This window comes from Canariomyces notabilis, assembly GCF_033297395.1.
Source record: "Canariomyces notabilis strain CBS 508.74 unplaced genomic scaffold N656scaffold_11, whole genome shotgun sequence".
Classification (NCBI taxonomy): domain Eukaryota; kingdom Fungi; phylum Ascomycota; class Sordariomycetes; order Sordariales; family Chaetomiaceae; genus Canariomyces; species Canariomyces notabilis.
The window spans coordinates 98,985-114,995 of record NW_027041833.1 but is presented as its reverse complement, the minus strand read 5'-3'; the positions used below and the strand labels follow the sequence as shown (position 1 = coordinate 114,995).

Sequence of the window (16,011 nt, the reverse complement as noted above, 5' to 3'; positions counted from 1 at the left end):
CAGAGGAGCATGCCCTACATACATAGAAGCGAAACTAAAACGTATAGTCTCATGCAAGGCGGCCCTGCATGCACAGGATGAAGTAGCAGTGCTTTTGTTGTCTTCGAAGTAACCCAAGGCTCTCTGTCCGATCGAACTAAGACACACATATCACGATGGAAATGGGTAGATCTGGGTTGAGTCTACACCATTAACATACTACATGGAGGGTTATAACAAGTACATTGCGTTGTGATCATGAGAGTCGTATAAATGGAGGCCACCCACCATTCAGCTGAGGATGGAAGAAGCAGGAGGCAGCAACTAAACAAAGCCCGCCAGTGCGGTCCTGAGTGTATAGGTTTGGAAACGACAATGTTATGAGGTTTCATTGAATCTGTTTTCCAGTCGATGAACTGGTGTTCAGACTCATTGCCATGATTCATCAAGTCAACTGTCACTCACCTCGTAGCTTTCTAATCTTCGCTAGTATTCATCCGTAACCTATAGGCCTATTGCTTATCTATATCGCAAGTCAGATTTCACTGGTGTGCATTGCGTGATACTTACACCACGGCTACATTGGCCGAGTTAGGTCAACGATGGGCAATGGCCATTACCTTACCTACCTAATGTTTCCATTGAAGGCTGGAACGGAGGAGACAGCCATCACGCCCGGCATTGTGCCTTCGCAACCAAGCAGAATATATCAGCTAGCGGAATGAACACACTCTGCTCACCGTAAAATCAGTTGCTGCTCTACAATCACATTTCGTCGAAGGTCATTTCAGGTCCGGTAGGTACCTTACGGGTACGACTACCAAGTGAACGATATCTGCCTTGGGGATATATTTGGCCTAGCAGTTGCCGCATCTTTTCACTTTCAGGTCTTTAAAGCGAAGAAACTACTTATAGCTCCTTCTCGTTTTGTCCTTGCCAAACACCACATACATTTCTCCCAAATCAACTTCGCTTTTTCAAGTCCTTTTTGTTTCCCTAGCCATCGTTTCCATCCGGGAATCAACCATCCCACCGCAATCCGTCCGATCCATCAGTTGAAACGTCTGGTGCGACGTCACGGTCGAATACAGATCGAAGATTATAAGTGATGACTTTTTCTGCTTCTTTTTATTGGAGATCGGTTGTCCTTCCGAAGGATTGGCAGATTGTGAGCACCGCGATCTGAGATTTGCCAGGTACGCGATACGATGCCCATTAAACTGCCCGCTCAATTCTAATTGCGTAACAAGACGAGTTTTTGCCTGGTTTGTCACTTTGATCCTCATCATGGACGTTCGCGTGCAGCCATCCGAGTCCATCTCCTCGGCAAAGCCCATCAAGCGCTCTATTGCCGTGGAACTTGAAGGCGAGAGCGATCCGACGGCGAAACGAGCAAAGCGCTCGAAGCATGGCAAAAAGAAGCGATCAAAGGATAAGCAAGGCTCGGATGCCCAGATTGTCCAGGATGATTGGATCTGCTTCAAGACCAGCCCAGTTACTGGCGATCCGATGGCACCAATAACTTCCCCAAAGTCCGACCTTCCCAACCCGTTCCAGGTGGCTGGCAAAGCTCAGGCGCCGAAAGCATCCAAGGAATCCGTGGGCGAACCGAGTCACAAAGATGAGGACCAGGTCATGGAGGTCGACCAAGACGAGACCCCGAGCCGGAAAGCAAGCCACAAGAGTCAGAAGGCCGAGGCCAACACCAGAAAATCCAGAGCCAGGAAAGACTTGAAGCGTGCACTGGAAGAGGCGGATGCCAAAGTCGCAAGCGATAACAATCCACTCACTACTCAGATGGGTGAAAAGAAACTTGAATCTGATCCCTTTGTTGGCAATGGCTTCACGTTTGGGACTCAGACTAGTCGGGGGAACATTCCACCTCTTCTGAATGACACTTCAAAAGAGGCGGGAAGCCACGATGACGACCTGAGCGATGAGGAGCGCATCACCCCCTCTTCAGCTGGACTCGAGACCCTCAAGACCCTCAAGTCGATCAACAAACACCTCAAATCCCTCGGCGGCAAGCTCGTCGCTGAGTCCGACCAATCTCTCGCTCAAGAGATCCAATCTATTCACAACAACACGGCGCAGATCCACCAGCGTCTTGAGAGCGACGCCCTCCGAGCCGCCATCCGCCACGAGATCCTCTTTAACGCGCTCAAGAAGGTCTCGACAGACATAAACCTCCTGAGCCATCAATTCCAGCTGCAGAGTCAGGGCCAGGGCCACATGGACGAGACCGCGGTGCCACTCCCAGCAGCCAGCGACAATACCACCGTAGCGGCAACCCCGCGCTCGTCAAAGGGTGCAAGGGAGAATGACTGCAACACCAACAAGGGGAAGAAAACTGGTGCCGGTGGCATAACCAGCAGTAACGGGGCAAGCCAGGCGATGCAGCAGTCTCGTAAGACGCTCGAGAGGTGCCTGAGCGGCTTCACCGAGGACATGAACAAGGCAAAGACTGTGCAGGAGGTCAGCAAGTACGGCATGCTATGCGTGCAGTATGCAGGGGATTTGTTCAAGACTTTGGGCTGAGGCTTGTTGCCGGTCACCGGTGGGCGGCTCGGGCCGGGCTTGTGTCTGTCTGACTCTGAAGTCAGCTCTCTGAAGTATCAACTGCTTATTGTTTCTGAGTTGGCATTGGCGAACGTGCCAGCGAAAACGGTGGCCTGTACTCCGTAGCAAGGAAGCTACTCTGTAGAATGAGTCGCCTCGAAACCACAGTGGAATAAATGAGATGCTGCCCTTTATAAGTCTCCCTTGTATCGAGTCTGACAGGACGTAGCTTATTCTGTGGATGATGTAGGTGGTCAGAAAATACCCACCTCGGGCTCAGACACCTTACTTTAGCACTGACAGATGGTGTGTTGTGGTTCGCTTCAAGGTTGCCTTAACAGGCGCTGACGCGCTGTTATGTGGATTTGCAGGGGACCTCCTCTCCCTAAGCGCTCCCTAAAAGCTCTCCATAATCATCCAACGTAGGCAATCCGTGACGGAACTCCAAAAATGGAAACCAGGGGCATCCGCACGCGGGTTGCCAACGCATGCGACATATGCAAGGTGCGGAAGATCAAATGCAGCGGTGCTACGCCCTGCGGATACTGCGTTAGACGGCGGCAGCCCGAGAATTGCCGTTACACGGCCACTCGTCGCCGACCAAGGCCCCGCCCGGACGACATTGCCAATGTTGCCACCGCCAGCGACCGTGCCTCGTCATCTCCGGCAGCTTCGGCTCCATCCACTCGCACCAACAGCCGTCCGGAGTTGTCGTCGAATCCGGCACAGTCCAATCCAACCTCTATTACCGCCGATTCGGCCACCACCACGGGCATATCGCCGGTGGTGCGCACTGCAGGTCCGTCACGACCTGCCACGCGTGACCGTCCCCAGCTGCCGCGGGATGCCGCCCTTGGAGCCCTCGAGGAGCACGAAGAGACCGAAGTCCCTCGTGACGCACGCCTGCTGTGTGATGCCCAGGGCAAGCTCATCTTCATCGGCGACTGCGCACCTCTCTCGTTTTTTCAGACTGTCCGCCGACTGGTCACGAGCCGCGTCGATGCACACGCTTTTGCCCCCGAAACCAGCGGCTACTCGACGCTCGAAAATGTCTTCTCCCGCCCTAGCGCCTCTGGAAGCTACGGTGCTAAACCCCCGCCAGTCAAGGTGCCCATCCGACCTACCGTGTCGGCCTACTTCGAGGTGACGACCGGATTGTTTGACCTCTTTGACAATGCTCGTCTAGCCGACGACCTTTCTGCCTGGACTGAGCATCAGCTTCGCCCGCCAGACAAGGCTCTTGATGTTGGCTCGGCCGTGAACTACCTTGTCCTTGCCATTGGCTGTCAGAAATCGGATGAGAGCACCGCCGAGCTGTACTTTGACTATGCCCGCCAGCTCGCCTTTGCCAGCCTGAGCGGCGACCTAGGAGTTTCCAGCGTCCAGGCCTTCATGCTCATCAGCTTCTACTCGCTTGGGGCATGCCAGATCAACGCCGCCTTTCTGTTCTTTGGAATTGCAGCGCGGGCAGCCTACTCGATTGGGATACACCGGACCGCTGTCAACGCCAGGTTCGACCCCGAGATCCATCGGCAAAGAGACCGCCTCTGGAAGAGCTTGCGCGTATTGGATCTGTTCCTTAGCACATCCATGGGCCGCCCACCCGCCACTTCAGACGTCGATTGCACCGTACCATACCGGGCGCAGGACCAGGCCGGCAACGAGAAGTTTGATCTCTTGAACGCCTCGGCCCAAATCTTCCTTGTCATAGAATCCATTGTGCTGGAAGTATACTCTCGGCGAAAGATATCTCCCCGGCTGACCGAGGGCATTTCGCGAGAGCTTCGAGATTGGTCAACTCGCTGGTTGCAACGCTTGAAGAGCGTGATTGATGAGACGTCATCCGAGCATCAACCCGGCATGATAAACGGCGCCTGCCAGATCCTCTCATCGTATTACTATGCCGTGATTCTGGTTTCCCGGCCGTTTCTCATGGTTGAGCTGCATCGACGACTGTCGGGAGAATACTCGTTAGCTGCGCCCACTGGTCTCACAACTGGCAAGGCCAAGCTCGCTGACGCCTGCATCGATGCCGCCATCTTGATGGTAGGAGCGGTCCAAGATCTCACTGAGCGAGGCCTCATGACACGACGCGCCCCTGTAATAGTGTATGTCATGGTCCGAATCTCCCTGAATTTCCCGTCTCGACTCGTTACTGACGTCCCTGCCAGCTCTTGGCTCTTTGCCTCGTCCCTGGTGTTAGGTGTAGGGCTCTTGGGCGGATTCGGGCGAATCATCGAAAAGCACTGCCGCGCTTCTATATGTGCTCTGGAGTATTTCGCCCTGTCCGATGCGCATGCCGTGCAGTATTCTCTCATTGCCAAGTCTCTCCTTAGGACAGCTTTGGAGCACCTCGAGAGGAAGGAGATGCAAGAACGGCTGCAGAGAACCGAGGTTTCGTCCCAGCTCTTTGGCCTCATACCCCATGCGTGTCTCAGAACCTCGGCGGGCCGAGGCGACCGGAAGCTGTCCGAGGATGACCATGACGCAGCTTCCAGCGACGGTTCCGCTTCAAAGGGACCGAGCCGTACTGATAACGCACGCCTTGAGCAGGCCAGTGGCCCACGCTTTAATTTTGACTTTGAGTCGGCTTTCCTCGGTTTGACCGAGGCCTTTCCCAGAACACCAGACTTCTCATTCAGCGGCAATTCCCTCAACCCTGATGCCGACCAGACTTTTGGGGCTATGAACCTCTTTCCGCTGCTCGAAACGGACGGTCACATTGACCTAGCTAGCTATTTCTGAAGCCTGAGCCGCAATGCATCCGTGGATGCTGCCCCAGGGAGTTTACGTCAGCCCTCTCTTCAGGGGCCCGAGGTTCCGGCATCATCTGAATGGCAGGTTTGTCCACTTCCCGAGCCGTTCCCCGCGTTTGTCAGGGACAAATGAAACACCCCATTCAGCCAGGCGATGGCTGTAGATCGCGATTGTATCATTGGTCACCTGTCGCAATCTGCCGGCAACTTGATAAGGTAAGCAGTTGCGACTTCACCAGTGTCCATACGCATCGCTTCGAAAGAGGGCTGCTGAAGCGAAGGCAATGGATCCTGCACTTTGGAGCCGCATGCCTTGATTTGTGGCTGTCTGATCACTATCTAGCTCCCCACACGCCTGGGACGGGCAATTCTCCGGGAAAGTGTTGACTTCAGTCTCGGAGACAGCCAAGTACACCCCTCATCTTAGGTCTCTCGTGGGATACATCAACATTGCACACCTGGGAGCACGGTATGACGAACTCTGGGAAAGACACCGTTCATTTTTTAACGTCGAGCCGTTTGTGCGCCCATGGGCCAGAAACGGCGCGACCTGGCATGTGCCAAGTTTCAGATGCTTGAGTCACCCGCTGCTCAATTCCCTCCGCATCCGAACCCAAGCACATATACCCGGATTGGCATTAGCAAGCTCTTGTTTTGGCTTACATCAGAGCATCTACAGCGCCAAGCGTGAAGACGGGGCAAGATGCCAGATGCATTACTGTGTTCCCATTTACTGTACCGCCCAGCTACGCAGGCTTCGGATGGCACACGCTGGGTCAGCCGGCTGCTTACTGCTCGTGGTTGTGGAACTCGCTTTTGTGGGATTACAGACTGGACCACTCGGTCACAGGATGTTGTCGTGTCGATGAACGATTGCTTTCGCCAAGTATGACAACGGGAGGACATGGACATGCATGGGAGAGGTCGCTCAATACCAGATTGCTGCCTTGCCTGGGAGCCGTTTGCCGTTTATCCATAAAGGGTTATGCTCGCTGTCGGTGAGGCCCCATCTTGCTTAGAGGCAGCTTGCTTTGTCTTGGTCCTGCCGGTGGTCTGTTCTCCTTAGTTGTCAAGCGTCAAGACCGGTCCAAGATCCAGCATCAAGCACAGGTATCTGGCCTGGGCTTACTGGCGAACCGGGCGAACCGGCCATCGGCTACTTCGACATGCCGCTCGCATGATGCTGGTCCACTCCTGCTCCCCCAGAGTCTTTCTGGTCCTGGTGGCACTTCTTTTGGCCGCCTCACTGTTGACTGCATTTCGACGTCAAAGCGGCTTGGGAGCGGCCAGACCCCTCTATCCATACCTGGGGAGCGAACAGGGTAAGGCTCTAGGCCATGGGCAGCATAGTGACGACACCACGCGGAACACGCCTTTGCTAAACACAGTTGGAGAAGTTACAGAGAAGTGTAGCAACCCGGAGCTCGACCTGCTGCGCCGCCCCGACCTTGGTCTGACTGAGTCGATCCTCTATACACGCCGTTGCATCAAGGCAATCCCAGGCAAAAGCGATCGCGATGTGGTCTCCAACATCACCGGTCCTCTCATTACCGGCACAACGGCGTTTAACCTGACCGCCGACTGCTCAACCGTCAGGCTACCCCGTTGTGAGCAATTAACACTGCACGTACCCCCGCCCTATCCCCAAGCACAGTATCGACACCTCCTTTTTGGCGTAGCCTCCAGCTATGAGCGTATCCGCAGCTCACTCCCGGTATTTGCCCATTGGATCGCGGGAACGGGGGCGCGGCTGGTGCTTGTTGTCTCAGACGCCGAACTACCACAGACGGAGCCCCTCAACCTATCTGCCCTCCAAGAGGAATACCACAACGCGGGCATACAGGCCATCATAATCCCGCCCACGATCAGGGAAGCGATTCCGCACAAGGATGCAGACCATGCCCAAAGCGCCCACCACCCCGCCCCCGTTGAGCAACTGCATTTCCTGCTCATCCGGGATATGCTCGCCGTCGCGACGCAGGAGACGCAATGGCTCGGTATCCTGGACGACGACACCTTCTTCCCGGCGCTGTACCCTCTCGACCAGGAACTCAGACGCCACGACCACACACGCCCGACCTGGCTGGGCACGTTGGCCGACAGTTTCAGCAGCATCCGCGTATGGGGCTACATGGCGTACGGCGGGGCGGGTATTTTCCTGAGCGTTCCCCTTGCCCGCCAGCTCGAGCCCCATCTAGAAGCGTGCATCCGCGAGACAACGGGGGTGGTGGGCGGCGATGGGATGCTAAGGGACTGTATCTATGCCCACACCACGACCAAGCTGACCCTGATCGAGGGGCTGTACCAGCATGATATCATGGGTGACCCGTCGGGATTCTTCGAGAGTGGCCGACGGGCGCTGAGTTTGCACCATTGGTACGTATCGTACTACTCTTTGTGTATTCATACATGGCACATCACCCCGCTGTGCTCTCTGTCTTCCCTCTCTTACGGCCGTTCCCCCGCGTCGCACCATTTTGCTTGTATGTACATACCATACGGATAAGTCTGCGCCCCCTGTTCCCCCAGCTGACCAATCCCTCATTTGTCTTGTAACCCCGCAGGAAATCATGGTACCACGCGCCCGTCGCCGCCATGGCCACCATCACACGCCTCTGCGGGGCCTGTTTCCTGCAGCGCTTCCGCTTCACCGGCGATGACACGCTGCTCGCCAACGGGTACAGCATCACGCAGTACTCCCCGCCGGGGCTGCTCGACACCCTGGACCTGTCGCGTGTCGAGGGGACTTGGGAGCATGCCTTTGATGACGACGACCACGACAAGGACAAGGACAACGACAGCAACAGTAACAGCAGCGATTTCGACTTTGTCTACGGCCCGTTGCGAAAGGCGCTCAGCGAGAGGGAGAAGAAATCATGGAGGCTGGTCACCGCTGCCCCTGTTGTTACCGCTGCTGCTGCTGGTGGTGGTGCTGATAATAGGGATGGTCATGATCACGATCATGGTAAAGCGAGTAATCCCAAAAAGCTTCGGCAACTGTATGTGCATCGTGCCCGGAGGGGCGGAGAAAGGGAGCCGGTTGATGAAGTAATTGAGCTGGTTTGGGAGGTATGATTTAACATACAGACAGCTATCCATGATGATGGGCAAGGGAATTAGGATGCAGTCAATATCTAGCCAAGGGGAACCGGTTGATCCTAAGCAACGTATAACGGAGGTAGTTGCTGACAGTATCCGGTCGGCGTAATCGTAGACTGAAGCTGCTTGACCCGGGAAGTCAATTGTCGGGACGGAGGGGACAAAACGGAACGCAGAGCTCCGTTCGGGCGTCATTGTGAACTCGGCGCTGCCAATTGAAACCGTCCTTGCTTCTCCAGACAGCCGCCTCGCACGCTGACATGACACCTACAATCGTGGCAAGGTATACAACCCAATAATCTAGTTACACGTCCCAAAGGTATGTATTCGAAAGCTGTTGTTGTGAGCAACGGAGGATTCCTTGCCCTTCCTTCCGTTGGCCCAAGAATACTCATCAAACATCTCTGCTCAAATAGCCACTCCCGGTGGCACATGTAGAATATTAAGTATACACAATAACATGGCCAATTTCAATGCCAAGGGCCAAATAAAATTTCCTAAGAGGGAAAAGGTCCTCCAAAGAACAGAACAGAACGAAGTCGTAACATAGCCATCCCTTTTCCGGTTCGGCAGAAGTAATTGCCAAACTAAAAAATCGAGAAGAACCGCCCGTTATGGTTGATGCCTGCAGCAAGCTGTTGGAACATATGTTCCTTAGTTCGTCATTTGCACTCCAGATGGTGTTGATGCTTACCTTCCTCATCTCATCCAAGTACGGAAAGACCAGCCATTAAGACGCCGCGCTGTTCGCTCTCACACGCTGAATGCCAGCAGACCAACACCGCTCACAGCCGGCACGAAAAACGCTTCTAAGCCGAGGCCTTCCCGGCATCCCTGACGGCGCGCATCCACTTCTCCTCCTCTCCGTTCCCTCCAACGACACGTCGACCTTTCCCCACATCTGATGCCGTGCCCATGACGGTCTTCACCTCTGCCGCAGTCTTTGCCTGCAGCAGACCCATCTCCCTCTGTTGCAGCAACGCGACGGCCGCATTGATCAGCAGAGAGTCACCTTCAAAGACATATACGTCCCATAATCGTGTGGTCTCGTCCAGGGCAAGATAACGGGTAAACAGGCTGGTAAAAATATCGTTAAGGTATAGTTCTGGGTCGAGATCGGCAACCCGCATCAAATGGTTGTGTAGATTCGGGGATTTATTCGAGAGGGTATGCAGGACAAGGTTATAGGCCGAGGTCTTTGCCCCAACATCGCATGCGTAAAAACTTAGGGGCAAAGGGCGGTTGAGGACGTTGGCCAGTGACACGAATGCATCTGTGGCTGTCGAGAGGTTGAGGAGCAGGAGAGCTGCTATCGTGTTGCAGCCTGGCACATATCCAATGTCGCTCCGATACATGGCGTACGCTCTCAGGACATCCAACAAACTTTGGTGAAGGGGGCCGCCGGGCTGGAAGATTCGTAGTTCAGGCCATGTGCGCTCCCGAACGTCGTTGCTGATCCTATCGAACCAAGATAAGGCGCGCATGTCCGCCGCGCTCCCATGTCCTGATTTTGCCTTTGCCTCCGCGTCGCGCGCCCGGCCGAGGGCGGCCTCGAAGGAAATCGTGGTAAGGCCAAGGTCGTTTCCAATTGCCCGAGTCCAGACTGCGCCTCGGCTACGGGGCGCGATTCCGCGCCACCACATATCCCTCGTCCTGCGCTCTCTGATCGCATCATTCCACCGGGGAATGATGTCGTGCTCCCATATCTGCATTATGCTGTCGGCTGCAACATCGCGGCACTCTGATCGGGCGCGTTTGGCTGTCTGACGACGGCGCTCTGCTTCCAGGCTCTGGGCCATCATCTTTTGGTACTCTTTCAAGTGGCGGCGTTCTTCGGCTGGGTCTTTGGGCGGAAGCCATGAGGGGCGTGTGCGCGAGAGCACTGCCTCTTTTTCCTTGGAAATGGGTAAAGGATCGATCATAATGTTAGACCTACGCAGAGGGGGCAACTCTGCTAAGGCTGATTTCACTCTTGGTTTAGTTTCTGGATCCGACGACCTCCTAGCGATTGGCATAGAGCCGGTGCTGGACCGCTGAGCTTTATGCTCCATCTCGCTAGCATGTTCCTCCAACTTTTCTGTCAACGCTTTGGCCTCGGCATTCAGGTCTGACAGCACGGCGGACCAGCTCTTTGCTTTCGAGGCAACCGGACTAGGAACTCGGCTTGACGCAGCGGAACTGGGCGTGGAGAGCGCCGAATCCGACTTCCAAGTCGGCGATCGGAGAGATCCTTGAGCGAGAGCTACTGGGGGTGTGCCGTTACCGAAACTGCGCACTCTATCCTTGGGGTGGCGCTCCGGAGATGGTGCCTTGGAGGAAGCACGGCTTTGGCACCTTTCGGAAGGTGGCCTCGGCGAAAGAGGTACGTTGTCCAATACAAGACCTTCAGGAATGTCGTCTCCATCATCTTCATCGCACTCAAGCTCCAACTCCAAGATCGTTTTGCGCTCCCTGTTTGACTGCCAACTGCTCCTCCGTGGCTTCATCATGAAATTCGGGTCTCTTACAGAGAGCGCGGGGCTGGGACTTCGGTGCCGGCTCACGGATAGATGGGACGGCAGAGCAGCGAGGTTACGCGTTGGCAGCGGACTTGTCTGAGGCTCCGGCAGGAGCCCCAAACCTGAGACGCGTTCATTGGCGCTTCGGATGTGGCTTTGAAGCTTGGGGAGGGACGGTCGCCTCTGGGCGAGAGGTGGGGAATCGCGCTTTTGACGGCCTCTGGACAAATCTCGCGAATACTGCAATCGAGGGGTAGAGGCCGAGAGCGGCTTCTTCGTCACGGCTCGCAGGTCTGACGAGAAGGACGGGCTGTAGGGATTTGAAGGATGCTTCAGGTGCTCGTCTGACAATCTGCGCGGGTTGATCTGAGTATCGTCGAGCCCTATATCCTCGAAATTGCTCACATCGGCGAGGACGCTGCCTTCGTCCGAATGAATTGAGGTAAGTGAAGACGCCTTCGACGACTTGGAAGTCGTCATGCTAGGCGGCGAGCCGGGTCTGGGGGAAACGACATTGTGAACCGGCCTCTCGTAGATCATCATCTTGGCATGGTGCACACCCGGGAAAATCGCTCTTCTGCTGCACGGTCGCCAAAAGCCTGCTTGTTGGGTCACTTCGGGGTTTTCTGGGTTGTTTCGTGTTTCCCCGATCCACGGGAAATCCGGCTCAAGACCAAGGTGAGGACGGAGCTGCACGAGAAACGACTCTCGGAGGACGGAGAGTGTTCCAGGACTGGGCGTGCTGGGCGCTTCCAAGAAGGATCAGACAGAAGCCGAGCGGTTACCCCTGTTTCTCAGGCGCTTGTCTCAAAATGCTGCTCGACCGGGAATTGGGCAACGGGACGAATAGCAAGACTCGCGTTACAGAATCTAACGCGACTTGCGAAACGACGTAGGATAATGCCTGGGACTAATTATACACCTTATCGCTGAACGATCGACTACTGTAGGGCCGACGGTGTTCCGTCCGAAATACTAGGAATTATCGGTGGGGTGACTGGAAGTCGGATGCTCAGTCAATGTAGCGAATGTTCAGAATTCGAGTGGTTAGGTATGCGGCCGGATTGGATGGCGGAGTTCTAGCGAGTGACTGACTGATCCAGGAAAGATTATGTGCAAGGAAACGAAAGAGAAGGTGCTTCGCAGGTTTTGAGATGCGAAGGAAAAGACCGAGTGGAAAGAGGCCGCAAATGACGGACGGATCGAAACCAGGAAGCGAGGGAAGGAGGAAAGCGCGGGCCACAGAAATCAGAGTGGATGATCGGTGCAAGGCTGTCCAATGAGAAGCAGCCAACAGCACGGCACCAAAAAGAGCTAAAATTGAATTTCAAGGCACAGGCCATGCGACCATGGCATTGTGAGGTGGTGATATCAGACCGATCTTTTGTTGTGATAGCTAAACTTGCATCTGGTGTCATTCTGCGGTACATTGACCATCATATCGGGCATTGGCCATGACTTTCCAAGGATCTGGCCCTGTAAGCAGCCTGCGGCCATTGCGGCGATCCATGAAAAAGGCCTCGTCGGCAGGATTGGGATTGAGTACGTATACCTCCGTATGTACTGTACTGGACGTGACGGGCGATGCCCGCAGGCCGCGTGAACGGGCGAGTGCAAACCAGCCAACGACCAAGTCAACGGCACCTAACTTCCATTGTAGTTGGTGACGGCTATGGAGCGGGCCAACTGACAGATCTCGAATGCTGACGCATCTAAATTTAAGACTAACTTACCGTAGTTAGTCTGTTCACAGACTAATTAAACCGAATTTAACAGTGGGCCAAAGCCACAAAAGTGCCGGCAGATTTTGAAACGGCGTCGAGGTGCAGAAAGATCGTGGCCAAGATCGTTGGCTCAGTGCTGACATTCGAGTTACTGTATGTATGCAATGACGCGAAATCTGTGCAACGCAGTTTATAAGACTTGTAATTATGTACGAAGTACCTATCCGTATATGAGCATTTGAGTCTCCATTACTTCGTACTGAAGTAGCTCACTGTTCTAGAATGACTGCGAGTCGCACCGCAAGAGTTTACTTAGGGGCTAGAAATGAAGAGGGGGCATTCCTAATCTCGCTCGACTGGTTCTTAATTGAGACCTTTGAATGGTGGTTCCACCTTCCACTTTCGGCGACATGGTTATCGCTGTTTGACTTTGAACGCCTCCCAGGAGTTCGTAGAACAGAGCAGCTGTGCTGAGTTGGAGTGGACCTAACTACCTTACGCACCTTACAGTGTTTACACATCATTTTGCCCGGCCGGGCATATCGGTCCGGAGTGCCCAGGGCCGGATCCGTTGAGGATCCTCCTTCCGGCCGTGGTTCCGGCCCGGTTCCACAACCGTCTGCTACCTGCCCTTCAACCACCCAAAAACGGAAATTCTCATCCTTACAAAGCCTATACAAATGACAACATAGAGAACAATGCTAATCGTCCATCAAGAGCGGTATTCGTGTCCACAATCGAAACGCAGGTAAACCCCGGCTCCAGGCATCTTTCCTCGCCATCCCCTTCTTGGCCGCTGGACCGGAAGCCTGCCGGACGTCCCGCTTCTTGGGGTCCATGGATTGTCCAGGGTGGTCAACTGCGAAGGGGAACTGACAACACGAGAGAGCGATCATGAACCTCGCCAGCGTTGACTCCACCTCAGAATAGGGGCAAGTTTAAGCTGTTGGGAGGACCGAAGCTGCACGCGGCCGACCGCCAACTGCCGTTGACATAGCATTCTGCCGGTACTACCTACACCGAAACACATGGCTACTGCGCAGGTAAATTGCTTCCATTGCTTCTTGGTTATAGGAGAGTTGTTGCGCGAGTCCGGCAGCGTTTTGTTCCACAGGTCGGCAACCATCCTGCCGCCCAACACCCGGGGACATGCTTGGAAGTGACTGATTAAAGACAGCTTTCGGTGCAAAGACAGGCGTGGCTGTCCGTCCATTTTCTCCCATGTATCGTTGTTGCCGGTCTATATGGATCGCGCCTGCCAACTCAATTTCTAGCTGGTCTCATTGGTATCTTAATGGGCAGGAGCCCTTAATTCGTGACGTACGGCATATTAGCAGCTGCCGTTTTCCTCGACGGCAGCTATCACACTTACGAGCTGTACACACCTTGCCAATCTCTTAAGCTTGACTGCTGGTTTGGGCAACAATGCGACTCGAATCCTTCTCCTTTTGGCTTGGATCCGCCCTTGCCGCTATCTCTACTGAACTCCATGGGAACTTCTCGCTCACCTGTAGTGGCGTCAAGCTCGTCAACAACTCTTTCCTCGCCGCCTCATGCCTCAGCCCAGCCGAAGCTGGTGGTGAAGGTCCCCTGGCTCCGACCAAGCTTGACTTGGCCATGTGCATCGGTCTCAACCAAGTAAGCGGTCATCTTCAATGGGAGATTTAGTGAGCTATCCCTTCCTGCAGGGTGTTGATACTCGAAAGGCAGTACTAACCCGGATCCCCCCAGCGGCAAATTCACCAACTACTGTAATAATTGCAGTATTACGACCAAACTCGGGGAACCTGACCACTTCTTCTCCTGTTCCTGTGTCCCGTTGGTTGGTGGCCGTAATGCCCTCCGCTCGACTCTCGACTTGGGTACGTCTAAAACCAAATCTGGTTTTGACTTTCCGGCAGCAGGGCGTTGACTTGTACCAGATGAAGGCGTCAGCAATGATCAGGGCACCCTCAAGTGCAAAGGGGGAGTTGGTACATCCCATTGAAGGAACGTTTAGACGAGGTTCTGCCTGGCAGACAAAGTGAAGAGTCAACCTGCCCGAGGCCTGAGAGGATTCAGAATCTGTCATACTCAGGAACTTATTGCCCGATTACTCACACAAAGGCATGGGGAAGCCGAGGATGATTTAGCTACGCCTCGTTATCCATAAACTGCAACGAGCTTCGCTGGGTTCCGGGCACATTGGCCCCGTTGATGCTGTGTCGCCGTGGCCCTCCTTCTCACGCTGCTGATCGGTTACCCAGACGCCCCCAATATCCCCACAGCCTAGACTCTTCTATTCCTTGGAGGTCCAGAGGAGGATGTGCACAGCGTACTATCCATATGTAGCCAGAGACGGCCTGAAAACTTCCTCGCTCATTCGACGGAAAGTAATCCAGCATCGACTCCGACTCAAACCCCTAAAGAGTATCCAGGGAGTGAAAGAGATAAAACCGTGTGAGAATGCAAGCATCCTCTTCATCTCTTCTCTCGTTCTCCCATCATCCCATGTCGCATGCATAAGTCGGTAAGCCAATAAGTTACATGTAATGCATGAAAAGACCTGTCCAGCTCGATGCATTCTGTCTCTCCCGAGTGCTACTAGACCAGCAACTTGGATGCTCACGTGTAGGCCTACAACTGCCCAATCTGCCCAAAGAGCTGACAAACTTGGAAGCTTCGAAAGCTGAAGATGGCTAGGAGCTGGCCGACCGGCCTCTGTTGTCCGCCGTGCCAAACGTAACTAGAAACCAGGGTTCTTCATCCTATTCGAGGTCCTCAAACCTATGCCTTGCTTTTACGGACGAATGCAGTCAACCCAACTTTGACCTGTCTGGAATGTGGGAGCATGTCAGCCTGTCAGACAACACCCTCCCCTCGTCGTCCCAACCTCGTTCCCCGCACCGCAACGCTTATGCAAGCTCCAACTGCCGCCCATTTGATCAGAGTTCGTAGTAAACTACGAACGTAGCACCGGGTAACCCGGAACAGGCATGGCATGACATGACGTGACAGCGGTGACAGCCGTAGGCAAGAAAGCCCAGCATGTGCATCTTATTTTCCAGTCTAAAGAGGACAAGAAATGAGCGATGAACCCGAGCCCGAACACGCCAGACCAACGGCATGTCCTCTCCTCTCTGCTGATGTACGATTACGGTCTTGTCCGTTACCCCGCGGTTGCACCCATAAGTTATGGAGACAACCAGCCGGTCACAGATTGCCATGAACGAATCAATCCCATCAGCGGCTGGCATCGTGCTTTAACTCTTCATTGCATGCAGTGCATGGACAAGGTAGTAGGTCTATCGTCTATCAACCAAACGAACCATCTCGCTCGCTCTCCGCATCCCGACATATTCAGTGCTTTCTCTCCCCGCTTCCGGAGCCGGGGAATGACAGGAGGGCATCGAAGAG

General features: G+C 54.4%; 6 protein-coding genes across 6 annotated transcripts; 5 read left to right on the top strand and 1 right to left on the bottom strand.

The window, feature by feature from the left end:
• Positions 1 to 845: 845 nt before the first annotated feature.
• On the top strand, positions 846 to 2,722 carry N656DRAFT_779226 (uncharacterized protein). The gene is made up of 2 exons (XM_064815148.1): positions 846 to 2,566; positions 2,636 to 2,722. Exon 1 carries the CDS (start codon positions 1,267 to 1,269, stop codon positions 2,515 to 2,517), a length of 1,251 nt encoding a protein of 416 aa, XP_064669933.1. The 5' UTR covers positions 846 to 1,266; the 3' UTR covers positions 2,518 to 2,566; positions 2,636 to 2,722.
• Positions 2,723 to 2,988: 266 nt separating this feature from the next.
• N656DRAFT_709760 (uncharacterized protein) lies at positions 2,989 to 5,283 on the top strand (the record flags this gene model as incomplete). Its single annotated transcript, XM_064811618.1, has 2 exons — positions 2,989 to 4,646; positions 4,710 to 5,283. The coding sequence occupies 2 exons, from the start codon at positions 2,989 to 2,991 to the stop codon at positions 5,281 to 5,283; spliced, it is 2,232 nt and encodes a 743-aa protein (XP_064669932.1).
• An 83-nt stretch (positions 5,284 to 5,366) lies between these two features.
• N656DRAFT_86562 (uncharacterized protein) lies at positions 5,367 to 6,317 on the top strand. The gene is made up of 2 exons (XM_064819375.1): positions 5,367 to 5,510; positions 5,974 to 6,317. Exons 1-2 carry the CDS (start codon positions 5,449 to 5,451, stop codon positions 6,161 to 6,163), a joined length of 252 nt encoding a protein of 83 aa, XP_064669931.1. The 5' UTR covers positions 5,367 to 5,448; the 3' UTR covers positions 6,164 to 6,317.
• A 157-nt stretch (positions 6,318 to 6,474) lies between these two features.
• On the top strand, positions 6,475 to 8,369 carry N656DRAFT_798166 (glycosyltransferase family 31 protein; the record flags this gene model as incomplete). Its single annotated transcript, XM_064817725.1, has 2 exons — positions 6,475 to 7,670; positions 7,859 to 8,369. 2 exons carry the CDS (start codon positions 6,475 to 6,477, stop codon positions 8,367 to 8,369), a joined length of 1,707 nt encoding a protein of 568 aa, XP_064669930.1.
• Positions 8,370 to 9,202: 833 nt separating this feature from the next.
• On the bottom strand, positions 9,203 to 11,434 carry N656DRAFT_768510 (uncharacterized protein; the record flags this gene model as incomplete). The annotated part of the gene is made up of 1 exon (XM_064813629.1): positions 9,203 to 11,434. One exon carries the CDS (start codon positions 11,432 to 11,434, stop codon positions 9,203 to 9,205), a length of 2,232 nt encoding a protein of 743 aa, XP_064669929.1.
• Positions 11,435 to 14,040: 2,606 nt separating this feature from the next.
• N656DRAFT_798164 (uncharacterized protein) lies at positions 14,041 to 14,602 on the top strand (the record flags this gene model as incomplete). The annotated part of the gene is made up of 3 exons (XM_064817724.1): positions 14,041 to 14,282; positions 14,347 to 14,477; positions 14,538 to 14,602. The coding sequence occupies 3 exons, from the start codon at positions 14,041 to 14,043 to the stop codon at positions 14,600 to 14,602; spliced, it is 438 nt and encodes a 145-aa protein (XP_064669928.1).
• Positions 14,603 to 16,011: the final 1,409 nt, after the last annotated feature.